Below are 27,754 nucleotides of genomic sequence, written 5' to 3' on the forward strand. Positions count from 1 at the left end.
GGTACAGGGTTTCAGGTATAGCACAAATCAGACTGGCTGCCAAGCTACCTGGGCTTTTTTTATTCTTAAGATCTTTTTGTTTGGCAGGACAACCCACGGGCTGGTCATGGATAATAAGCTTCTTACTAAACAGGAGCCCTGACAAAGCACAAGTTCATGGCTTGAACCAACAGAAAATCATATTAATACTCCAATCAAACAAGTACCCCCAAATGAGCAAAAAAATAGTAACATGGAGAGTAAGGGCTGGTCTTTTTTTAAATCCCATTTTAACATGTTCCAGAGTTGTCAGTTACTCTTCTGTCATCTAGTTAATAATAAAAAAACAAGGTCTTAGATTAAGGCTGTGTAATGTGCCTACAAGAAGTGCACTGTGACACTCAAAAAGTCCCACAGCTGAGTCACTTGAATGTCTCCAAGCTACTTTACAGATAGCAGTGTTTCCCAGAATCTCCTCTAAAACATATTCCCAGGATACTCCTAGGGCTTAGATTAAGCAGCCTCAAATTTGTCTTTTATGGTTGCCTGTGACAAGAGAATTCCCCTCTGGCTGTTCATGGGAGCATCCCTGGAATATTCAGAACCCATTAAGCTGCTGTATGTGGAAAAACTATACATTTGGGACAAGAATCTGCTTTTAATATTAAATTAACAGGTTTGTGGGTTGGGTTAACAAGTTAAAAATAAAGAACAGGTGTGTTTTTTTTCTTTGAAGCAATGCCAAATATGAGTTTAATTGGAACCCAGTTTCTTAAAGTGTGTATTCTTCTAAGCAGATACTAAGGCTTTGTGAAAAAGCAGACAGCATCTACCACAGAATATTATTTTAAAACAACTGGTTATTTTAAAAATAGCATATTATGCAGTAATAAAAAGATTATCTGTTCATTTTTCAATAGGCAACTAAATACAAAATGCCTGTTAAAAAAATAAAGAATTCTAACAGCTTTTAGCACCCAGCAGATGGAAGGGATTATTATGGATGTAACCATTCCCTTATCTCAAACAACAGGCATTTATACTTCTCCGTTCTCATATTTATTTATTTATTTTTCCAGGAGGAAAATATCTTCCCTTTTGTTCAGAAACTGCATGAAGTAATGCAGTACCAAGTTAACATTTAAAGATCTAGTAGAAAGAAGTTCACTGGTATTCAGTTAATACTATGGACACTGATAAGGACAGTGCATGAAGTGCTATGGCATGCCCTCAGTATGATAGAGGACGTTTATCAACACCCCATTGAATCTAAGGCTCAAACTCCTGGTTTTCCTCATTTATATATGCCATAATACAACTGCTTCTCAGCTTCCTCTCATCCAGAGGGACTTCATTCCTCATTCAGTGAGCCTATAAATTTTGAAAAACACATAAATTACTTCAAATAATGAGAATAAAAAGGCATCTACAGGAGCCTTTTGACAGTCAGAAGGAAGTATCTAAAACATTAGGCTGTTTCATTTAGAGCAGGAATCGCCCCTTCAACCCCCCTCTCAATTCTTAGACAAATGCACTCTCCTTGCCTCTCCATTCCCTTTCTGCTCTCTAGTGTCCCGCTAAAAGGCTCATATGCTTGAGGGAATAGAAAAGGATGGCTCTAATAACTCCCAGTCTCCTGATGGAAGTCATCTGAAGAACCTGTTATCTTATGACAACTGAAAATTAATACAAGAAAGAAAAAGCAGGGAATGTACCAGAAGACAACTGGATGCAACTTTTAAAATTAAAACAGAAGAAGGTGTTAAATGCAGATAGATAGGTAACTCCAGGAAACTACATTCACATGAAAAATCACAAATGCAAGCAGTCTATAAACACTCCAAGGAAAAAAAAATAGAAGTTTCAAAAAACGGCTTATATAGAAGTCATCTTTCCAGGTAGACTTCTGCATAAACCTCTCCACTCAAGTCAAATCTGTGTTAGAAATTATGTGACCTGTAAAACAGAGCACTGTACTGGGGCTTGGAGACATGGATCTGTTCCATTACCAATAGCAGATCATACCTCCCCATTACTTCACCCTCATGTACATTTTGTATTTACTCAGATACAAAATTTTAGTGTTGCTGCTGTGAGAAAAGCCATGATGTACATACGATGGACATGTAGTCCTACAGCACCGATCAGTTTTAAACTTATTCTTACTGAACTGTATGGTCAGAACAGAGTGAAGATCAGTGGTCTATGCACTGAATTTGGATTGCAATCAGGTCTAATAGTTACAACACTACAAGATTACAAGATAATTTATAGTTTGTAAAAACACAAATTAAGCAGATGGAATATGGGGAATCCATGTTTTTACCAACCAAATTACAGATTAGAATGCATGATCTCTATTGATTCAACAAAAAAAAAAATGCATGTGCAGGACCAAATATATAAGGGCATAAAAAAAATAAATGGAATTTGGTCAGATGCAACTAAATCCAACCTCACACTGCAGCTACACAACTCTAATAAAGTGTTTCATGTCCTCTGATGTGCACAATAATCCCAGGTAAGAGGGAAATTGACTTACACTGCTTTCACAGAGTTAACTACTCTAATTATTAAATAGCCCTCGCATATGGCAAGGAATTACAGAATGTAAATTGAGAGCCATGCGCTGCAAAGTAATCACACAAATGGTTCCCAAATAGCAACATGACTTCCAGAAGGTTGGCAGAATCATACTTTAGTGAAATACAGACAGTTTCAGAAAACTAGTGCTGACACACTCTGCATTATAATGCAAACTATTATTAGAATGACAGTAGTAAACAAAACTTTCTTTCACTTGTGATTGAGTGCTAGCCTGAAAAAAACAGCTATAAAAATGTGTTTAAAGATTAATCTTAGCATATTAAAGTGCTTTGATTCTTATCATTAGAATTTATTAGACTTTTGACAGTATTAATTCAAAATCTTCTGCTGATGCTTTAATTTAGCAGGTTGGTGAATTGTACAGCAACACAAAATGTTATCCACTATAGCTGCTTCTTGAGACAGATGACTCATTGTTGAAAAACATTAACATCAGAAATGTAAATACATATATATATCATAATGATAGAACTGTTTACATTATTCTACTATCAAGTTTCCAAAGGGTATTTGAAAAAACTCATTCAGCTGTCTTAATATGCCAGTTGTTTAAAAGTAGCCAATGTTCGGTATTGCCATTTTATCTCCCTCCTTCACTCTCCATCTCTTTCGGTCTGCCCTTTCCCCTGTTCCTTGCTCAGAGTGGTTTTTTTTTGCCTTGGCTTGTATTATCCTAATGCTAGTTTGTTGAAAACGGTGTTATGTTTTATTTCATGTCTGTTTCTTGGGAGTCTTTAGAAGCTACTGTTAGATACTAATAGTAGCCACTAATATAAGCTGCTAACATCAACAGTTAGTAGAGACCAAAATACTGTAAAAGGCAAAGCAGACACATTTTTAATGTACAGGCAATTACAATGTCCTTCTCCATTATCCTTGTTGATGAAATACCTCTCTCCACACACCACTAATTCTAAACATCAGATGCACTAGATTGTGCGTTGAAAAGGTTATTGTTAAGGAAGGTCACAAAATGGTGGTACTGCTATTCTTGCAGGAATATGTAGTCAGGAATACTGCCAGAAGCAACAGATCTTCTCAAACCACTCAACACCACCAGTAAAATTACACTGGCACAAAAGGAATGCCATACAATCTGTGGGTAGAGAAGGATCTTTGCTTTCTATAGCTGCATCTACATGTCACGGTATTTGGGGAAAGCTGTGCTTAGATGGAGTAAAATAAATTCATTACATTTTTGTTAAGTAAGAGTTGGGCATTTTCTAGAACGTATGAAATAGGTATTTAGAAAGGGAAAAGACATGAAAACAGAACAAAAATTAACACCTCCATCAGGACAATTCAGAAGGGTGGGGTTTAGAGGCTCCTGGGTGCATCCTGTGGAGGTGTTGAGCTCTAGGATACAGCACTGTTCAGCTTTTCAGTTCCCTGTACCCTGTCCAGCAATGACAAAGTAAACTGAGAATGATTCCATGAAGTACAGTGCCCCTCCTCTAAAATACTGTCTTTTCCTATATTTAACCCTTTTCAGAACTCCAGGTTATGATGACAGAGGGAAAAATGTGGCTAGAGTCACTTCGTTAGTCAAGTCCCCGGTTTTGCTGAATGTTAGAAAATCCAAGGTGAACACCATAAAAAAAAGCTTAAGGCTTCTGTGTTTTTCCAGATCTTTCAGATTTACCCTAACTTTTATTCGTGACAGTGGATTGCTTATGAACAATACATTCAGGAACTGTATAACATTGCACATTCTGCTGTCCGTAGGCAGTATAAACCTTTCATCTACACAGGTATATTTATTCATCTGTATCTTCCAGAACTGACATTCTATTTTTTTTTCACACTTGCCATTTAAAATGGAAAACTTCAGCTATTTTCAATGTCTTGCTGGTTGTAAGTCAAGAAATCTTATAATAAGTAAGTTTAAAAATCACCTTTGCAAGGTCCAAAGCAGAGACAACTCTGAAGGCAGATCAGGTTGCCCAAAATTCTGTCAAATTTTGAGTGCCTCCACAGAAGTTCCACCACTCAGTAGCCATTACATCTGCAACTGTGTTGAAAATCACCATCATTTGCCATAGTTATGACCCTGCCTACTACAGCTAAGGAGGTGGGAAAAAAACTAATATTTCTCCATTATTTTATCATTTTAGATTATGTCTCATAAATAAAAGATAGTATTGTTACATCATTTTCACTACAATCAGACCTTGAATGGCATAGAAGCCTGTTGTGCTATGCAAAATAGAATGCATAGTAAGAGGTGTGTCTTACAGCAGTTTTCATTTATGATGTGCTAAAATACAGGAAATAAATACATATTTGCCAGTAGAGGCTGCAAGAGCTCAGTTTTTAAAAAAACCCAAACCTTTCTGCACAAAGAAGCTGAAGGAGTTCTGCATGTCTACTAAATCACAAGGTTTTAGTTTCCATTAAAAATAAAATGTCAAGACTTGACAATGAATTGTCTTGAAAGTAAGTTATTCATTATTGGACAGGCCTTTGAGCAACCTGGTCTAGTGAAAGATGTCCCTGCTCTTGGCAGGGGGGGTGGAAACAGATGATCATTAAGATCCCTTACACCCTCACCATACTATGATTCTATGATTATTTGCTTAAATATCGGTTGCTGTCACATGAGCAGAAATAACATCACTAAACCAGTGATGCCTACTCATATCACAGTATGCTGTAACTACCATTTTCTTTAAATCAAAATACTCCTAAGGTCTATTTTTCCAACTCAGTGAAGGACAGTGTATTCCAAATATTGTCTAATATACCTAAACCTAAGAATTCAAACAGCATTAATGCTTTTATTATTGACGATTTAATAGTTTTTCACAGAATCAGAATAGTTAGGGTTGGAAAGCAAATTAAGATCATAAAGTTCCAACCCCCCTGCCATGGGCAGGGACACCTTGCACTAGACTGTATCACCCAAGGCTCTGTTCAACCTGGCCTTGAATCCTTGGATGGAGCATTTTCTTCACCAAAAGTTTCTTAACATATTTACGTGGTTGTACAATTGAGATCTCTATAGCTTCCTTCTTATGTTCTTTAGTTATGACTCTTTTTTTGGTATACATTATTAAAGAAATATTTGAAACGTAACTTTCTGTGTGCTTCTTCTAGAAAGGATATGTGAAACTGAGTACTCCATGACTACATCAAAGCAGTAAACATTACGGAATTTCCCTGATACTGTTTGCAAGTAGAATCATAGAATCTTGGAAGTTCAACTTTTAGTGTGAGACAGAATACTGTTAATTTTGCATTACAAAATATGTCTTCGTTGCTACAGAATGACCAACTTATTTGTTTCATTGTAAGCAAGATATACATTGATTTCTGTATTTTAAAATCACTTTTTGCTTGGTTAAAATCCACTACTAAAAACCCATTAAATCCATTAAAATCCCCCAAAGATATCCTGGATGAATTTTTTAATGCATTTAAACATTTCTGAAAATGTTTCAGAGTTAGATTATTTAAGTAATAATTATATTTCCAATTCAGGTGGCATTAGACATATTCTGCCATTTCACAAGGGTAATAAAAATTTTGGAACTATAATATTGTAGTCCTTTGGTACCTGGCTCTTAAAACTAGTCAGCCTGAGCGAGAAGCAGCTCTGTATTTTGGATAGCAAACTCATTGCAAGATTTATGTAACATGGTAAGAGGCCTTAGTGGGAAGCAGTCAACAGCAGAATATCTTGGGTGTCAGCAAGGACACTGCTTTTCAACCAGTTTCTAAATAATCCAGAATACATTCATCACTGAAAGATGGCAGTTTGTCTCAGCCCATCAAATCCGGCTGAAAAATGAAACAATCCCAACAGTCTGGTTTACAATGAGCTTCAATAAGCTTCACAGATATCTGCAGTATCTGCTTTCACGTCTTCCTTGTAGCTGAGATAAAAGTAAGCAAAACTTTAATTCAGCCATGGTGTCATCAGCAGTATTTCAAGCATTAGAAGCAAATGTTGATGATAAGACAGGAAGAGGAAAAAAAATAAAATAAAAATAAAAATATACTGAACAAACATGTTCAGCGAACTGGGAGATCTTTCCAGACAAGCTCCTTTATAGGCATATAAACTTTACAGTAAAGCTTATAGATTTTTGTTAACTATGGTGAAGCATAGCATTTTACCTCTTTGCACAACTGCAAGACTGCACAAGACTCTGGTATTTTCACTGCTGATTTATCCACAGACTTCCAATAAATAGATAGATACATACATACGTAAGTAAGTTTTGTTTAGCTCCTCAGCCACTATCCTATCCTACAGCATTTTTGCTGGTTTGTTCTTCAGTGTCACAACAGCTTCCGAGGGTTTTTTATCCTTCCACTTTCCTAATGATTCACTCCCCAGAATGCTTATAACTACTGAGTTAGTTCTGTTCTTGGATTTTAACACCATCTGCATGCCCTGGATAACTAATTAAATGAGATTTTCATATCCTCCTCTCTATTGCTGTCCATTTTTTACAAGGAATGCTTTTTGCCAATATACATTATCCACAACTCTTGACATAAATTAATCTGAGTTTCTCACTGACTCTTCTGAAAGCACTGTTACAGCCAGATTCCATGTGACCCTTCCAGGTATGCCCAAGAGTGAGCATACAGTAGTTTACTCCTTTGTATCCCAGCATAACTACATAGATAGTGGGCTTTCAGAAAGTGCAAGCGCTGCTCTGAATTGCTCTGCACTAGCGCTGGGAGAGAGAGATTACAATTTCCAAAAGATTAAACTAGAGCAAAGACGGGCTAAGGAAGCAACAAGAATTGAGCAGGGGACCTGCATTTTTTCCTTTAAAAACATTAATGAAAGCTTTCCTGTAGTGTTCTACAGCAAAAATAGTCGAAGGACCTTTTTCTAGGGTATTCTGAATGTGTATTAAGCATGATGAGGCTGACAAACACTGCTAAGTTTTGAATGACTAGCTAGGGGATTGCTGCAGTTACAAACTCTTTTACAGCTGATTAAAACTCTGAATCACAGAGACATATAAATATACTGTCCTAAATTTAACATATTCCCAATTACAAGCATGTGATCATGGCCTTGTTTCCTGGCAACTGAAGAGATACAACTCTTTGATAAACACATACACATACATATGTATATATAGCTCTCCTGATCTGGTGAGGTGGGGGAAAAGTTTTCTGTGAAATAAATTGCTTTTTTCTTTTATCTCATATTGGTAAATACATCGTACAACTTTTTATCCCAGAATCTAATGCTCTGTGCTACTACACCAATTTTATGCAACAATATATTCAGTGCTGCAAAGATAAATGATCATACCCTTAAGTACACACTGCTCATCATCTCTCTGATAGTAATAATCCTTCTCAGTTCTCATCAGTTTTACTGCTCAATTTATTTAGAAAACATCGTGGAAAAATCAGGTTTTGGCATTTTTGTAAGTGAAACACAATGGAGATTCTTGTTTAAAGCAATTAGAACATCTGAAAGTCATCTTGCAACAGAGATGGATCCTTCAAAATGGAAGCTGGTGAGACAGTGGTATTTACTTTTCATCTACCTACTGTTTGATCTTCCTTAATAACCCAAATTCACCTCTTTGGTTACAATAAGAATGCCATTCCAGAAGCTGGTGAGACTGACCACAGTTTGTGGAAAGATCCTCAAGTTGTATAAATTTGGATAGCTCTGGCCTTCAAGTGTTCCAGTCCTGTGCTTAGCATAAAATGATTACAGACTAAAAATTATCTTCCCTTGAATACTCTCATGCCTACCCACATCAACATAGCAGGTCAGGGTATTACCTAATTCATATGAGATGTCCCTGGATTTAGGGGACAATGCAATGCCTTATTTTCCCTGCCCGCACCTATTTGCAGGCTATTTCATCACTAGCGTGTTCAAGGATCCCAGCTCCTAGAACTACCAACAGCCAACAGCCAAAACCTGTTTTTGTGACAGAGCTGCACCATCAGTAAAAGTTAAAGCTGCCTTAACAGTCTATAGAAAATAGTATTCAGTTCTGAATTGTACTGATGTCTCAGAAGAGCATCAAGTTACATACTGTAAGTACTCACACCAAGTCTGCCAGTAAAACTAATTATAAATTCAAGAACAAATCCACAAAGAGACAATTACTTAGTTGAATTTATACAGAGTCTTTGAAGGAGCCTATACATTTCTGTTTGGTTGGTCAGTAACTACATACAACTCCAATGCGAAGCTAACACTTTTCATTATTAAAAACATTTCTGTTTTTAACAGAATGTTTTACTCCATCTAATGTTTAAAAGACCAATAGTTCTTTGCAATGAGCTGAATTTTTGCCGTAAGTCATCTCTAAAAATGTCTTTCATGACAAGTGAAAGTGGGCTGGTGAAAAACTCTTGCTTTCAAAAGACCTTAGAAGAACCCATCTCAGACCCTGGCCTATTTCTGCTGCAGCACTTTAGGTCGGGTGATCTCAGTCCTAGTGTTGTAGTCAGGATAATGCAAGCTGCTGTGCCAAAGTAAATGCTGTACTAGTTTCAGTTAAATTCTTTCAGATTCATATAAATGCAAGTGGAACAGAACTGAGAGTAAGCATATTAAATTAATGATGTGACATGTTCAAGATGCAGCAGTCTATACAACAACACTTTTAGAAACTATGAGGACTTACTATGCACACGTCAGACCATGGATTATCACAACTGGCTTCTATGAGCATTCTTTTGAACTACAAGAATTAGCCCATCCACCACTGAAGTATTCTTGCAGATTAAGATTAATGTATCATGAATCATCAAGGTTTAATGTGCATGACACAGTTTCATTTCACACATGTTCTGCATGGGTTGATTGCCATGTACACCAACATCAAACAGATGTTAATTTTTTAGTTTTTATGCTCCCAAAGTATATTTTAATTACCTAGGAGGCTTGGCAAAGAAAAAGAGGGAGGCATTTTGAAATAGATTTAATAGAAAATCTAAAATAAAAATCCATTATAAAAATAATTTTTGGAATTATTTTCAACAGCATATATTTTAATATGAAAAGTATATATGATATGAAAAAGAACTGCAGACTGCTCTTATTAAATGGCACGGTCCTTTTGGCAAACAAGAACAGAATTCTTCATTATTTTTCTAATAAAACCCAGGATTTTAAAAGCTCTGCCAATTAAACATGAGCTCTGTGATATAAAATGTTTCTGCAAGTCACCTGCAAGGCATTTGTATGCTCACACTATATCTAAATTTTAAAATTCAGGTAATTTGCAAATTAATTGAATCCCTGTGTAAAACACCACTATAGAAATTCTCACATCAAGTCTCCTTCTGTGGATCACCTAAATTAAAAAGTCCTTAAATATAAAATATTTCATGTTTTCCCTGTGCAGAGTCCAGAAATGGAAATAAAAAGATATCCTAGGTTAAGATTAATGCATATGAGAAAGTGGTTTCCAGCCAGCGCCAGCTCCCACTTTTTGCTGTGTCAGCTGTAAACCAAGATTCTCCAGAACCAGAACAGCAGCAGAGCCACAGGTCAGGATGGAAGATGGTTGGCTAAAACCTGTGAGTTTTAACTAATTCCTGATTTGATCAGAGTTGTTAGAGCAGGTCTCTAGCTTTGGGCCTGATCTTACTGAAATCAACAGGAATAGAAATGGCTCCCAGGGATTTTGCACTAAAATCAGTTTTAGCAAGTTAAACAGTCTCCAGGTTGAAAATGACAATTACCAAAACTGTTACAGATAATAACAGTGTTCTTTCTATTTGATACATGAACATTTACATTTGTTAGCATCACTAGCAGATAAACAATAATAGTAGATAAAATATTATCAAACCCAACATATTCTGCCCCTCCCCATACCACAGAGACCTTTTTGCACAGTAATTCTATGATTCTAATTCTTCCAACACCAAAAATTGCTTAAATTTCTTGCTTACACATCTATATGAGCCAGCATACAGCTTTGAAATGAAAATGTGAACTGACATTTTGAGAAATAACTGACAGTCATGGTACAAGAGTGCAGTGATCTCTACCCTCTAATATTCCCTTGTTTCTTTTGGTGTTTTGGTTTTTTTTCAAATGCCCAAATACATGCAAGGTACCCAGAAAGAAAATGTTATTTATCAGCAAAACCCTAATTCCAATGAAGTAAAAAATACAACATTTCCATTGAATTTACTGGAATAAGGAATTAATCTAAAATGTGGATTGTGCACACACCACACAAAACACTTGTGCAGATTTCTGAAAACATACGTTCATCGCATTGCAGGGAATCAAGCCTGCATTCCTTGTTCAACCAGAATTCCCTGACTGGAATAACAGCTTTAGATGTTATTTTTGTTCTCATTCTGTTTTACTATGTTAAATCACCAGATTTTTGTGTTCCTTTTCTCCTTAAGATAAATGTGTGAAAATGCTTCCTTTCCTCCTTTCTGTTCATAGATGCTATTTTCCTCAAACTTCACATGATTCAGCTGGGTGAATATAAAGTTATAAATAATTTTTTGAGATACATACCAGTTGTTTGGGGAAAAAAAAAAAAAAGCCCTGAAGGAATATCACTGCATAAAATCTGAACATTAAAGCTTTTTTTTTTTTAATCAATCTTTGTTTTTATTACCTCCTAATCCAGGTCTGAGACGATTATCATAACCATCCAGAAGTCTGTCTAGAATTCTTGTAAAGATGGTGATGTTATTCTTAGCTTCATCTTCCAGGGAGTCAGCCAGCACTGATCTAAATGGACATTTTACATTTTAGAAAGTGCTATGTAAGTTTTAATGTACACTCAACATGCAGTTTTTGCAGGCTGGCCCTCAATACTTAACTTTCTGCCCTCCAACAGGAATGGTGTAGTTACAAGTATACGAATATACAATTTGTACATAACAAGTTCAGAAACATAAAAGTAGATGATATACTACTTAAAATTTCCAGGAAGTCATTCTCCAGTAGCCTCTACATCTAGTCAACATTGCACTACCATGGGTGTTACTTCAAGCTCCACTAACACATTTGGTTGTGTAGGCACAAAAGTCTAAAAGAGCTTCCCAGGCCTCAGTGGCATGTCACTCCTGGACAGATAACCTGGGTTCCCACACACAAAACTGTCTCCTTCCAGCTCTATCCTAGCTGTCCTCACCTAAGCATACTCTATCTCTGGATAAATCCTGTGGATATGCTTCCACCCAATGGTCATGTAACGTACATGACTAGAAGAACATGAGGGAAAACTCCAGTAATCATGCTCAGGGAGTCCTCTGATGTCAGTGTTTGGTGGGTGGGAACAATGATGCTGACTAGCAAGCTGCAGGACAGCTGTGGGTTGATTTCATGTTACTAAAATGACATTTTGTTATAAAAGCAGTATCTGACGTTCCACTAGATGCAGACAGACCTTGTAAAAGTTGGATAGAAAAAAATTAAATGAAGCATCAGGAACAATCTATAGATCATCAACTGTTTGTAACTTCCCTGATGAAGAACGAGATGTTACAGCCTTCATGGGTCATATATCTATAGAAAACACTAGGGGCTGGAGCATGAATCTGCTGCCCTGCTGGCTGTGGTGCTGATCTGGAGACCCAGACCAAAGCTGTTGTCTGCTAGGGAAACACTCCCATGCAGAAAGATACACACAAGTAAATGTTACCGTGACAACAATTTTAAGCACCATGCATGTGAAATGCATGAGCTCATCAATCCTACCTGCTTAATTGTAGAATATTAATATCCAGAAGTAAAGCATCATGTGCTACACTCATCATCTAAACCTTTTCTAGCCATCTATATTTTTTAACCTGAACTACTGATCAAGGCATCCTGAATGCCATAAAACCAAGAATGTTTCCTTCCTTCTCCAAACCAAAAGTAGGCTTGGGTGGCATTTTCCCTAAAGCAAGCTATAAAAAGATGAAAGGCAGGGCTTTATGTTGGTCCCCAATTCAACAGCATGGAGGAAGTATTTAAATGTAAATCATTGCAGTCTGTGTTTTCTGTCACAGAACTGACCAAGATCTTATAACTTACGAAGCCCATTCCAAAATGTCATGTGCGATTTCACTGATGTGTGAGTTTTTTTCTTAAATTACCAGTGAGTCATTTTTTATTTTTTTTAATTATTTTCTGGACTGTCTCCATCATTTTTTAAGCTTCTTTTGAGTTAAAAGAACTGTTGTATCTCAGAGATACCACTAAAAAATCAGATCATACAATATCAAATTAGGGTCGAATCCTGCAAACTTTACTCAGGCATGAACTCCTTAATTACGCATGTAGTCTCTTTGACGTCAGTGAGATTACTCACTTGAGTAGGGTTTGCAGGATCTGGCCCACTGTGACTCAACTAATACTGCACCAGAGTTAAGCATGAAGTGAAATAGGAAACATAGTTTCAGGAAATGCTTTGTTAGCTAGGAAATACACAAAAATAAATGCAGATTTTTTAAAATCATAGGAAACTTGCATTATTTAACTTACAACACTCACCAGTGCAGGGCAAGACCTACCGCAGTCAGAACCAAAGCAAGTGAACCCAAGTTACAAACTACAACTAATCGCACATTTAGGGACTGTAAGCAACACCAAACTATTAGGTGATTAAAATTACTTTCTCTAATGTGGTCGCTTTAGAAATGGAGAACTTAACATAAGAAAAGCTGATTAACAAATGAGGCTATTGTTTTATTGTATGTGATTGTGAAGTTGTATGCTATCTCCACCTAGAGGTTTAAAGCTTAAGTATCATTTTGAATTCTGTTATGTTGATCAAGAAAAAAAAGCAAAACCAAAAAAAATGCCATGCCTGTAATAAAAACCATGCGAGCATTAATTTAGAGACTGTGATTTGCTATATTGACTAATCTATGTCTCCATCTTAACTCCTCTGTATGGTACACAATCACAGTGGTACAGTAACTTCATTAAATCTTTAAGATTCAATAAGGCATTTAAAGGAATTGTTTTTTAATGGTGAAATAAAACATCTATTCACAAACTGTTTAAGGACAAGCAATTAGGCTTATACGGTCCCTAGACTACCTTCTAACGCATTTAGTCCGGAAACTATGTAAGACTGCATTCAAAGAGCCAAGAAAGATTTTTTTATGACATTACTATACACCATACTTTCATAACCTCTCACACAGGCTTACCTTTAGCAGACTGTAACATACATGTTTGTATGGAACAAGAAAACTAAACATCCTCTCACCTTGTTGGTAGCCACACCAATAAAACGAGAAGAACCAACTGCATCTCGGAGAGCACCAGCTTCCTCTTCATCGCTGCTCCTGCAAAACCTAACCGTACAAGAAAAACACAAACCCACTCTCAGCTACAGTCAGTCTCCGCCACGCAGTGCTTTCAACTTAACCCGAGGAAAAATATGTCACTTCGGTGGAGAGAGGAAACCTACTGGGTTTCTGCAGCACTTCTCACTACTAGCAACTTATTGTATCTCCATCTTTCCCAACGATCTTGCTCTGTGCAAAGAGGCAACGTATGATCAAAAGTGGCATGTGAGCAGACGCATCAGATGCTTTCCTTTTCCGTAAGCCCCAAGACGAAAAGGAATCAAAAAAAAAAATTAAAAAAAATAAAAAAACAACAACAACAAAAAAAAAACAACAAAAAAACCCGCATGTACAAAAGGGCCGGGGTTTAACCATTCCTCGCCTCACAACGGCACTCCGCAGCCGGGGGGCGGCGGGGGGGAGTCACGCCATTCGCGGGGGCTTGGTGCGGAGATCGCGGTCGAGCCGCCCCCAGCCGCCGCCGCCGCCGGCCGCCCAGCACGTTTGACAGCTGCTCGGCAGTACACCGGCGGGGGGTAACAGCCCCGCAGGGCGACAAGTTGCGGTCGGCAGCAGAGCTCTCCTAGGGGCAGGGCGGGGACCCCCGGGGATCGTACCTGGAGCCGGCGTGCGGCCGGGGTAGGGAGGGGGGAACGGGGCGGAGGGTGCCAACAGCGAGCGGGGCAGGAGGCGGCGGGCGGCGGCGGAGCGCGGCCAGGACCGAGCGGATCCCGAAAGGCGGGCGCGCGCGTGCCGGTGCGCGGAGGCGGGCGGGGAACGGGGGGGGGGGGGGGGGGGGGGGGGGGTTGCGCGTACCGGCACGCGCGGGCGGCGGCTGCGCGGGCGCGGAGTTGCCCCAGGGGGCGCGGCGCGACGGCGGGGTGCGGGTGCGCCCCAGGGCGTGCGGGGCAGGGAAGATGCAAGTCACCCTGGCGAGCGGCGGCTCAGCCGCGGGCCTGCAGCCTGCCCGACAACTCCGCCTGTGCGCGAGCGATAAACCGGGGGATCCCCAGGACGACACACCACCTTCCCTGTGGCCCTTCCCGACCCTTTAAGCACCTCTTGTTAAGCGCGGGTGTGACAGGGCACAACCCCAACAACGGCCCCGCGCCCTTTCCGGTCTGCTGGGGGGGAACGAACAACTCGCAGACCGCGGCTCCCGCCCTCGTGGCCCTCGGAGGCTGCCTCATTAATATTCCCCGCTTGCCCACTGGCACAGTCTAATTGAAATGCGGAGAGAAGTCTGTCATTTAAAGTGAGCTCAGGATGTAGGCAGCCAAGAAAACAAGCCTCTCTTGTTCCGCTCAGATGGCACCACTTTCGGCTGTGTTGCCTTCTAAAGCGCGCTGCCCTGCTTTCTTACACGCAGCCCTTCTCTGGTAGGAACTGGACCCCTGCTAGGATTCATCCACATTGATTTTAGCTTTTCCAGCACAAGTAGATCAGGACAGGTTTGACAATTACAGATGAGGGGTTATATTTAGTGTACCCCCATTTCACACTGTTAACTTGGAAATAATTAAATAACACCTGCAATAACACAATAACATTGCAGCTTTTTATTATTTTTTTTTTTAAACGAATCCCCATCTATCTTTTTTCAATTTATGAACTGCTAAAAATACAGCTCAGTTACTCTCTTAGCATCACTGGCCTACCTGTTTACTGTGTTTTGACTGAAGCTGTTTTGCTGAAGTTTGCTTCTGAATCATTACCAGTTCCAAAATGAACCTGTGAAGTTGCATGTGCAGACATGGTGGGGGGAAAAAAAAAAAAAAAATAAAAAAATTACATAGAATTCTTCAGTTGAATGCAGAATCAACTCCAAAAAAATGGGGGATTCTTCTCCCCGCTCTTTCTCCTGTTCTTCCTTTGTTTCCTGTGGTGCTTGCACCTGGAGGTCCTGTCGTTTTTCTTCTCCTTTAGTGTAGTAACAGCTCCACAACAGAGCAATGAGAGACAATAGAAGGAAGAAAAGTGCTTGGGCTGTCAAGATAATTTGCTACTTCCAACTTTGAGATATTTCATAACTTACAGTAAGACTGGGAATAGAGAGAGACAGCAAGCTGGATTTTGGGGGTTTTAAATAACCAGTAAAATGACAGTCTAGACTGTGGGAAATGACAAAGACAAGGGCTCAAGTGCAAAAATCAAAATCAAAAGAACACACATTCAGCAGTCATCTAACCCTGACTGTGTTTGAGGTAGGAGGCTCTCATCTTTCCTGTCCACATGTGAAAATGCGCTCTGCTCACAGACCTCTGTTGTGTGATCTGTGGTCAACCTAAAGGCTTCTTTGGATTTGCCCCATGTATTAGGAATTAACAATTGACACTAAAGGCAGAATCAACCCTCAACAGTAAACTATTTGTCCTAAGAAAGGGTGACTTCACAAATATAAGTATGCAGAAAGAAAAAAATCATTTAAAGTGAAGAGCCTTTGTGATTTATTCTTATGTGAAATACATTGCATAATAGAAGCAGAATAACTTTTTCCACAGGCATTCATAGCATTCCTTCCCAAATGACACTTCAAGTAACCATAATACTGAAACTAGAATCTAATCTTTGTATGTGAGATGAATCAAAAAATAGAACAACATATTTGTTAAGGAAAGCAGTCACAGTGGCTCCTTGTTGCTGTGATAACATATTGTCATTCTTCAAAAGGCACATGGGGTAGATATGTATTTATAATGAGCTTGTGCTCAAAGCCTTCCCCCACAAAAATGTGCTGCTTTTGAGTCTCTAATCACAAATATTGCCTGTGATGTTCTTTGAGATTTACCATAGCTTCATGCCTTGAAGTCACACTTTAGATAAACCACATACCTTGAAACTATCAGAAACTTGAATATAACCCCTCATTCCCATTTCAGGCAAGTTGCACAGCCCTGTGAGGTATCTTGAATCACCGGGAAGCTGAGTGCAGGGACAGACTACTATGACAGGGTGTGAGAGATCAGAAGCAATATAATTACTGCCAGAGTGCAGGTTCTTTATGCTAGTCGCACAGACTTAAAGCCCATGCTGCCAACGAGCTGGAAGGCATTTGAGAAGAAAAGTGTATTGCTTGGGTTTTACTGTTTTGCTTCGTTTGTGAGCGTGCTTGCATGGCTCACAAACACTAGATGTGTTAGCTCTTATTGGTTAGAAACTTGAGCCCCCTCCAGTGCACAGTCAAAAGGGAACTCTCCCTTCCTTCTGTGTTATTATCTGTGGAGTGATATTGAATGATTTAAGTCATTATTGAATTAATTTCAGTTAGTTCTGAGTCATAGACAATGTCCAACATGTCACCGGGGTTTGTGATAGAGTCCGGGGATGCAAGTGCCCTGGTGGAAGTGGAGAGTCATGCCATTGACTTGAATAGGACTTGAAATAATCCATTGGAAGGCAGCAGTAACAAATTGTTACTTTCAAAGTACAAACAAAATATTTTACTTAAAAGGTTTTATTTCTTTTCTGCTGTATTTACTGAAATATATAAATAGAATGAAATCACTATTTTGATATTAAAAAATAGCTTTTAAAAAAAGGACCTAAAAATCCTATTATTCCACTTTGCCAAGGATCTCAAACTCTGCACATGCTAATAAATGACGTTTCACAATACTTCTGTGAGATTGGAATTACTACCTCTGTGAGGGCAAATTGAATAGCAGGGCAAGTATGTGACATTTTGTAAGCACTTCTTCCAGTTTAGAAGTAGTAGAATCACAGGAGAGGTGAACATAATCAGGTAGTGCTGAGCAGAGCTTAACACAGTATGCTGATCTGGGGTATGTTCTGCAGTATACCAGTTCCAGACAAAAATTTTGGCATATTGAGGTAATCATCATATAGTTTGTGCTGCTTTAGAATAATCCTTACCCTTATATCTAGGCCAGCAACACTCTTAGCTGTAAGGGTAAAAACAATTATCACTGGAGTTAAGTGAAGCGATGCATATATGTGAAAACTGAAGTGATATATCCAGTTTTTATATGTGATATAGCAGTGGATTTTTTTTTAAGTGCATTAAAAAAAAATTTCATCTCTAAAAAGGCACAAACTGCATCTCAATCAATATGATATTAATTATTGGAAAGACTATTTATCCTTTTAAAATTTCTATTGATATTAAGTAATTAACCATCCACATGCAAGTGTTTGAGATATGTAGCCAAGATACAATGTCTATGTAATTTTAAACATAGATGTCAATGTGATTTTAAACATGTACATTATTTTACTTAGGTGAATAATGACAAAATAAAAAGTCAAAGGGGGAAATTAGTTTTTGACTGAGTCAGTCCCTAGACTATTTCATCATGTAACTAACACAAATCCTAATCCGACCAAAAAGAAGGGAAGAGCTGGCTCCATTCAGGAGCAGCTCCACATTATTCCCCATGGAAAGGTAATGGAAATATGATTTCTGTAAGGAAAGAAGACTCAGATCTCCACAACACCTCTAGTCACTAACTTTCTGCAAGATTGCACCCCAAATTCCAGAGGGACTTGGAACTCAATGATCTTTAAGGTCTCTTCCAACCCAAACCATTCTGTGATTCTATGAAATCCCCCCGAGAGATTAAATTATTTTGAAATGCACTGTTCAACAGTAGGTGCTAGTATAATAAACAAGAAGGCAAGAACAATCTTACAGCCTTATGCAGTACCCACTGTTTAAGTGCCTGAGAACGTTTATCTTTAGGGTTTTCCATCTAAGTGTAACACTCATGGGTTGGGAAGATTTGCTGTGCTTGCTCAGAAGTTCTAATTATCATACAGACTTCCTAATGGAAGAGCAGAAGTAAATGGCTAGTGCCAGCTTTAATTCAACACTGTTTAATTGACTGTAAGTTACTTTCGAAAGTGCGCTGGGAAGTTCAGCAGAACAGGAAATTGAAATGAGCTTTCCCATCCTACATATTATACTTCTTCCAAATTTGAATCTTAAAAACCACATGAGGATTTTTCATTCTCCAAATACACCTACAGGAAGAATGAGCAGAGAATCTTTGCTAAATATCGTTAATGGAGAGACTTGCATCATCCTTTTAGAGTATCTCTTCCTTGACGGCACAAACATAGGGCAAGTGGTAAAGGGCAATGCAACATACACACCAACTGGGACGGGAAAGCTCAGATACATAGAAATGGTTCATAACTCATGGTTTTAGTAAGAGGAAGATCTAAGTTTTTAAAAGCAACAGTTTTCGTCAGCTGCAAATTCCTGTTTTCTTTTTACATCTGTGGGGAGCACACATATCACAGCAGGCTGAAAGTAGGTTTATAGCAAAGCAAGACTTTTGCTCTGGGTAGACAAGACAGAATTCAGAAAATGCAAATATATGTTAAGTAATTTCATATGTATCTTTACATTTTTGTTACTTGTCAAAATACAGTCTATTTTATCTTTCAGCTGTTCACTCAAATACTCCTTGGACTCAGGATATGTTTTTCATGTAAAGCATCACATATCTGTGATGTTTCATGTTCCAGTTGTCCAGCTTGGGGCAAGTAGGGCTTGTTTATTAGAGGGCTAGAAATATACAGCATTTCAAAAAAAAAATAAAGTTACAATACAGAACTACTGTGAGATTCATTTTGTTTGAATATATTTTGAAGTTCAAAAGCAAATCTTCTTCTATTGCTACAGTGAAATTGATGTTCAGAGAAAATTTTACAGATGTAGGGCCAGTTGTGATCAACCTTTCTTTCCAGAAATACATAGGAGAAACACTGGACTTCTGCCACCTTTTGTTGCCCACAAAATTGCCATATGCTGACTTTTGAATCTGGAAATACCAGGAATCACTTATCAGTGGCTGTCTTTGCTTCTGCAAAGGCCTCATCTCCCCTCTTCACTAACTAATATTGGCCATCCTAAATGAAGTTCAACACACATGAATCTATCAATGACCATGGATTTGCCTAAGCTTCAAGGCCTCTGATGACTTCTGAAGGTGTTCCTGCACATCTTTTCTCCCACCACGATGCAGCCTGTAGGCAGATGATGCAAGTAAGAAGTGATATTTTTCTGTCTAAACTATTTAATTAGTTAAATTCTGCTTCTGGAGATTCAATAGCATGAAAGATTAGTAAAAATAAGCAGAAAGCTCAAGTCATGGCAAACAAAGGGATTAACAAGGGATGAGTTTTCCAGACAAGCTGATTTAAAAGGTACTGTCGTTTGTGACACTGTCTTTTTGTCACTCTAGAATAAAAAGCACAATACAGACATCCAGGTTGCCTGAAAACTGCTGAAATTGACAGTTCTGGCAGTGACCAGTTTTGAGCAGAAAAAAAAAATGGGTTGTTTTTGTGGGTGGTGTTTTTTTGTTATTATTATTCCTGCTAACAGGACAATGAAAATTTGAAATTTTAAACATGGATGCTTTTCTGAAATCTTGATAATAGATGTCAGCCTTTGCCCTAATTTCAGCTGCTTAAAAGAATGGCCAAAATTAATTTCGGAGTCTGTTCAAAAACTGCTTCTACTCAGGAAAGCTTTTGCTGCTGATCCAAGATTACCTTATCTTGGGTGGCAAAAAATCTGTGTTTTAAAAATGATTCTGCCTCCCAGGACTTCAAAGAGTTTTCTCCTGTCTGTGACTAATGTTAGCTAAAACACATGCGAATGTGTTCTTCTGTCACTAACAACAAATAATCCAAAGACAGCTCTAACATGAAATGACTTGCCTAGATTCAACAAGAACAACAAAAAAAATCACATTGCTCTGTACTGAGTCAACACAAATGTACCTTCTTTGTCTGTGGAGTCTAGATAGTAAAATTTAGGACAAGTGTTGTGCGACGTTCCATGTTTGTTAGAAAAAAACATAAACCACATAATTGCTTATGAATGTAGCTGTAGCCTGTGACAGTTTGCTCATATTTTGGAAAAATATTGAGCTATTTATAAACATATCTGGGTTAAGTAATTGCATTATACTATTTTTATACATTGGAGAGAAGAATTTAGCTTTTCTGCACACTGCAGAAGACATATCATGCAGGATGATAATTGAATCATAGTAAAGACATTTGCATAAACAACCTGCTAGATTTCAGTACCTGCTCCATGTGTTGCTGTTTTATAAATTGCCCCTTGCTGCAGCAACAGATAGAGAGATCAGGAGACTCTCTAGCTGGGCAGATGAGTACCACCCCAGCTCCTGCTGGAGGAGGCTGAAGTACCCAAGGATGCACAAATACAAAACACACCTAGCAGACTCCTGAGCTGTCAGTATGAATCCTTTTCCCACATTTTCATGCTTCAGTGCAAGAGATCTTTACACGAGTGAACGTTCTTCATTTCATCTCTACTCACCTCCATACATGCAGATGCCAAGCACAGCCCAAGACCTGACAAAAATCATCCAGCCTTCTGCAGCTGTCAGTCCAGCCACATTATATTGCTTTGAGAATGCTCTGGGCTACAATAAATAAATAACCAGATAAATGGATAACACTTGGTGTAAACAGGCCTGATTTGCCTTCCTCTCCTTTCAAGCGATGAATCACCAGTGAAATAGAGGTGACTCACTAAGGGAATCGAAAGCACACTTTCCTATGTGAGTCTGCAGTGGCTGTCCATGCTCTGAAGGGGGAGGAAACTAGGCTGCATTTTAATATTGGCTCTCACAACACTGGATCAAAACTGTCTTAAGTGCAAAGGGATTTTTAAGGAAAAGCAAAGCTGCTCTCATACCTCACTAACAGTGGGAACCTGTAAATAACTGCACATGGCAGATAGTTTGTGTCAACACAGTATTGTACTAGTGAGCATCTGACTAACAACTGCGCAAAATGCGAGAGCAGCTGAGCAGTTGCTAGCAAATATTATGCTATCATCTACAAAGCAAGCATTGTGTTACCCAAAAGCTCTGGATAGAGCTGCTCCCATCTGCCACACAAGAAGAGGTGCCCAGGGCAAGAGTTTGTCAACATCACCAAGATTATTTGAGAACTTATTATGTCCTTTCTAACTGACACTGTGGTACCTGATTTTGTGCTTTGATCTCTTGCTGATGGTCCCTGTTGTCTAAGAACATGGATGAGTCCTCACAGCACTGTCTGGCTTCAGAGGCTTGAATATTCTGTAGTATTGCAAGTCCCTGGATTGTTTTTTTTTTTCACCTGGAAAGCACTGAGGGATGCTGTGAGGGGCACAGAGGCAGCTCCTTCCCCATCCTTCTTAGGGAATGCAGTGCCACATCTGATGAAGGAAGCTTTTAGCTAACCCCAAATTGCTGCTGTATTGAAATGCAGGTATGAGCACAGCCAGGAGTCACAAACACGCCTGTTAGCCAGGGCGGGATCCTCCCCAGTGCTGACTCTCACTGAAAACCTGAATCTGTTCTCACAAACACCAGAGGCAGAGGGGCATTAATCTGGGATGCAAGAGACTGGAGACACACACACAAAAAAAGTCCTTTTTTAAATCTAGCTTGCCAAGTCACATATCTCCAACTTGAACTCCACACTCTTCACAGAATTCCCACTTTTTTACTTCCCACGTACTACAGACAACAGTTCATTAGGAACCTCATATTGACATATCCTTGACTATTTGTGGGGATTTTGAATTATGTATTTGCCCAGCAGGATTACTTCCACAGAGAAGTATAGATGGCTGTTATGATTCCAAACCACAGTTCCTCTTCAAGGAAAAAATTGTAGCTGAATTGAGCCTTATTTAGGTTTTGAAATTTTAAAGGACTAACAAGGGGCTCTGTTTGCATAAGCACCTTTCTATTGCTCTGCCTAAAGACTACATTATAATAAGTAGTCAACTAAGAGATCACCCTACCAAAAAACATCGACAGCCTATGTGCAAAAATTGAATAAAATATGCAAAGTAGTCTTCATGCACTGTCTATGCAACATTAGAGATGTACCTGCAGCCCAATTTGGCAGACTTGTAGCTTTCACACATTTTCACTTGAGTATTTTGGATGGCAGAGAACAGCTTTCTTCCCTGGCTTTATGTTGCTTAATCAAGCCCTCACAAGTACATTAAGGAGATAGGGGATATTTAATGCATTTTTTCGGCAGCAGTCTATCTTTAATTCAGGTGTAAACACAGTGTTACCTCAAATTCATTCTTATCCTGTGTAAAACCCAAACAAACTAACAATCCCACTGTCATGGTTTAAAACCAGGCAGGTAACTCGTTCACTCACTCTCCCCCTTCTTTCCCTCCCCCTACTCCCAGAGGGGCAGAGAGGAGAATCGAAAAGAATGCAACTCCCACGGGTTGAGATAAGAACAGTTTAGCAACTAAGGTATAACACAAATCACTACTGCTACCACCAATAATAACAATGATAAAGGAAATAACAAGGGAAGAGAATACATCATCTCAGCACCAGCCAACTGATAACTTGCCCCCCCCCCCCCCCCAGCCCGACCAAGCACCGACCGATACCTCCTCCAACCCCACAGTCTCCCAGCCCTTCCGGCTAACTCCCAGTTACATCCTGGGCATGACATGCTGTGGTATGGAATACCTCTTTGGTCAGTTTGGGTCAGGTGTCCTGTCTCTGCTTCCTCCTGGTTTCCCCTCCTCCCTGGCAGAGCATGAGGCTCACAAAGTCCTTGGCCAAACCAAAACATCGCTATCAGCTCTGTTCCCGAGCTGAAAGTCAAAACACAGCACTGCACCAGCTACCAAGAAGGAGAAAAATGACTGCTACTGCTGAACCCAGGACACCCACAAAACAAACAAATAAAAAATATCCCAAACAAAATCAAATGGATTCAGCTATCCAAAGAGACCATAAACATCTTTTTTCTTCAAATATATCTCTCTTTCCCAACTGTCATACTTCTTTAAGGTGATTTTCTTCTCAGTTTGCTACATTTTCTACCAGCCTGTTCTATCTTAAGAAAAAAATTAGTCTTCAAGTTGCTCCTCTGTTACATCATAAATACTTTGGAAAAATGAGTATTACAAAGTTAAATATTATTCAACACTTTGAATTTATTTTTGTGTACATTATTTTAAATGGAAAATGAGTCTGTGGTGTTCGATCACTTAAAAGAAACAGAAAAAATATACTTGCACTGAAGAATTTTGTACTTCATTAATAGACCAACAGTGTTGAAAACATCTCAAAAGGTGTGAATAGTCCTGTAAAGCCATGTAACTCTCCTTAAAAGACACAAAATGGTTTTATTTGGCTGAAGATAAAAGAGTAAATGTAAATTGATCCTGGATACTATTCTAGCACATTATTTAAACAAACTCTGCTTGTTTGCAATTTTCATTAGTTTTTATATGCATTGTACTTCAACTCTCTCACAAATGCACTTTGTAAAATGTTAATCACATGCATCCAATTGCACATTGTGACTATGTCTCCCCAAATTCTTATGTATCACCGCACACCAGTCATCTGGCAATCCAAGCTGTAGTGTTAAAATCCCAGCCAATGCTCTTAACTTTCATAGGGCCCATAATTCTTTCCAAGACTTCACTTCAGAGTCTGATTTGAAGGTTATTCCTTTGGATATATTTCTCACAAGAATGGCAAGGACCAGCACATTATTCTACCCAAATACCTGTACCATACTTGAATGAAGTTATACTTGAATGACAGCATTCTTATGCTGCAGTTATTTGAGAGAAAAAAATGCGAAGAAGCTTTGAAGCAGCTCAGATTCTGTTAATGGTGTAGAATCTGGTGGTATGAAGAAAAAAAATTGCTCAATACAATTGGCACTTTTGAGATGGCAGGGTGGACACGTAGTAGGAGTAACTTCAGCTAACAATGGCTTTAGTGCTATTACTTCAGGCTTGTATGCAGATTACTATATACTGGCTGTATCAAGATGAGTCCACCTGAAAACTTTATGATGGCTATACAGTTTTTATAAAACATGTTGCAAAACCCCAGCATTTTCTCTGTGCTCCATAATCTCTCTCCTATACCTGTTATCAGATGGATCGTGTAGAGGAAATTCAGTACATCATCAATTTAAAAAAAAAAAAAAAGAAGTATTTTCTGCATGTATTGGTTTTGGAATAATCCTGAAGTATTATAAGATCATGGAAGAACTATTAGCATAGTATATTTATACAAGGACAGTGAATATTTAATCAGTACTTAATGGTGATATAATAATAGGTTTCCCCATAGAGAATGACAATATGATTTTCAACTTCCTGAATTAGCAATCTTGCAGAATACTGAAGACCATTATTTCACTTCACTCACATGCAGAAAGAAGAAATCTTTTCCTGTGCAAGTAAGGAAACCTCTAAAACAAATCAAAGATGTGGGCAGACAGTATAGAGAACTAATTAACTCAAGGCGAGCAACCCAGGAAAATTAATGTTGAATTGGGGGTAGTTCAAAGACTTCAGGGTTAACAGTTTAAAATGCAGCATATTATGGCCTTGAGTAGTTAAGACCTTGTGAATCACTATGTTCTTTTCAGAAGGCATGAAACATCAAAGGCAAGAGAAATAGGAATAAATTTGTGTGTACAAAGTGATAGGAAAGAGAAAAGAAGAGCTCTTGTATTTGTAGAAGGGCAAGATTCCTTAAGCTTCTCAAAGTCTACTCAGGAGATAGTGACCACTACTACTGCACTACAAACAGGCGCTTGGGTGCAGTGAGATCACTGAATAAACAATGCAGGAGTCCAGGCATGTGAGTTCCCCTTAGGAGGTGTGGCTGGTGGCTGCTCCACTATGTCAGGGTCTTCATTGTACAGTGTGTCCCACATCTGTAAGTATCTCCTTTTATAGTGTTGCTAAATTTGGTGTTCATTAATCAGAAACAGAGAAGAAAGGTGGTTCTGAATCAGTAATGTAAAGCGGCACCATAAAGTAAATGTGATCCTAGGACACACCAGGAATTTTTTTTCAGGAGAAATGAAGTTTGAGTATAGGATTCTTGTTTGACCCTGTCAGAAATATTATGGATCAGTTTTTAAACTGGTGTTTCAGAAGAAGAAATTGAAACTTGAAATGTGTGTTCAAAAGGGCCAGTGAAATTACAGGGCTACTTTTATTGCTGAAGAAAGTCGAGACTTTCTTCTTGTGCCTACTATAGCAAAGGCTGGAGAACGAAGGGCAAAGAGAGGAAGGAATCTCTGATGAGGTGTCTCTAGAAAACACCAAAATAAAAAAAGAGGTATTGCCCCTGAAGGACAAAAGGTGTGGGTGTCCACAGGTCCTTAATAGATATACTCAAGAAATTACAGGGTTTCTAGCAAAGTGGAACAGGAGACTGAGGGAGGGACAAACACAGTAGTTGGTAAGCAAAAGGGAACAAAGCAGCACTTTGAACAGCAATCCCTTTCTTGGGTGTTTGCTGGTTTAGGATATGTTTTATATTCTTTGTTTTAACTTTGAAATTATTGACTGGAGAGCCCTCTTTCATCATCGCCAGTGGTATGGTCTACTGAAAGAGAGCATTGACTGGGAAAGCTTTAGGCAAGGGCAGAGTAATGCATTTTACCTCTATACATCTTAAATGTTTCAGCACTATTGCTTGGTGGTAGAAGAAAAGTAAAAACTAATTAATGATAGTTGTAATGATATTACAACAAACATGGTACAAAAATGAGAAACACACTTTATCATAAGAGGCTAACGAATATCAGCCTGCCAACAGTGATAACTTCTATTGCACAGGTATTTAAATGCCACCTCTGTCGAGTTTTTGGACAGAGCTGTCTTTGCAGAAAATTGGTTTTTAGTAGAACAAATAATTTATGTTGATTCCATCTCAAACACACATGAGACCTGCCCTTTTCCAGGCAACCTCACTCTGTCAGCTGGTTATGATTAAGAAAAAGATATAGTATTAAGATATGTTGAGTGAGCATTTGGGTTATCCTAAGTATTTACCATGTCTGCTTCAGAGTTTTTAAATGTATAATGACTTTTACTTTTAAGATTTCTTAGTGGGTTGAGACAAACTCTGCCTTATTCCAAAGACATAGACAACAGACTACAGCTCATTTCCTTTTTTAATAAGCTTAGGATTTTCCCCACTTAGTGCTCAGTATGGATTCAGTGATATCACAGTTGTATATTTTCTAACAATATATATTCTGAATGCCTCAGAAGGGTAAAATTAGTGCTTACATAAAAAGAAGTAAGTGAGGTTTCTCAAATTTCATGAAAATGCATGCACGGTGAAGATCAAGTGTGGATATTTTCTGCCAAATGGGAGAATATTTTTATAAAACTGCCAAAGTATTTTTAAAACAATATTTTCAATAAAATAGCATCTTATTATAACTTTACTGTAGGATAAGAGTTACTGGTCCTACCACATCACTGTAATTTCTTTGAAACGCTACTCAAATATATTCTTTCTCCATCAGTTAGCTGTGATTTTTTTAGATATATATATACACTCTAAAAAACCATGATTGATTAGGGCTGATTTTGATTAAGCAGATATGCATAGCTCATTTCCATCCCAAAAGGGATCAAGAAAGTAAAAAATTAATGAAAAAGATTAGCAAAGTCATTTAAGAATTAATGTGATTAGAATCCATAGCCCTAGTACAATACCCAGACCTTTCAAGAGTAAATGGCAAATATATTCCAGCCACTGGCAAGCAAAGGATAGATAATAAATCTCAGAGAAATGAGAAAGGTTAATGGAAGATCATAATAAGGAAAGAAAATTATCTCACAAATTCAATTAGGAACTTTGATATCTAAGGCTAAAAGTAGAAACCAGAGGTTCAGACATACCTGAATGTAGAATTTTATGTCATCGAAACAAGAAAATGTGGAACACAAATGCTTTTTAGAAGAGACAAGTCAGTTTCACAAAGGTGGAAGATGGGCAGAAGTATTTACTCAATTGAAAAAGCTTCTTTACAAGCTAGACGAGATACTGGTTTTTTGCTATATTAAAGCTGGATTTCACATCTACAGATT

At 38.4% G+C, this 27,754-nt stretch overlaps 1 protein-coding gene across 2 annotated transcripts in view; it reads right to left on the reverse strand.

The window, feature by feature from the left end:
* The window catches only part of GABRA2 (gamma-aminobutyric acid type A receptor subunit alpha2), a 57,976-nt gene extending 43,023 nt beyond the window's left edge, over positions 1-14,953 (reverse strand). The window contains exons 1-3 of one of the 2 annotated variants that reach the window (XM_057431059.1): positions 14,908-14,953; positions 13,767-13,854; positions 11,175-11,290 (exon numbers count right to left, since the gene is read on the reverse strand). In XM_057431059.1, coding sequence (XP_057287042.1) covers positions 11,175-11,290; positions 13,767-13,837 — 187 coding nt within the window. In that variant the 5' untranslated portion in view covers positions 13,838-13,854; positions 14,908-14,953. Of the gene's footprint in view, positions 1-11,174; positions 11,291-13,766; positions 13,855-14,465; positions 14,602-14,907 lie in introns of those variants that run through there. The other variant, XM_057431058.1, reaches the window with a different exon arrangement.
* Between the last annotated feature and the right edge of the window lie 12,801 nt (positions 14,954-27,754).

This window comes from Pezoporus wallicus, unplaced genomic scaffold, assembly GCF_028554395.1.
Source record: "Pezoporus wallicus isolate ANWC-B61680 ecotype Strahan unplaced genomic scaffold, APGP_CSIRO_Pwel_v1 contig_7684, whole genome shotgun sequence".
Taxonomy (NCBI): Eukaryota; Metazoa; Chordata; class Aves; order Psittaciformes; family Psittacidae; genus Pezoporus; species Pezoporus wallicus.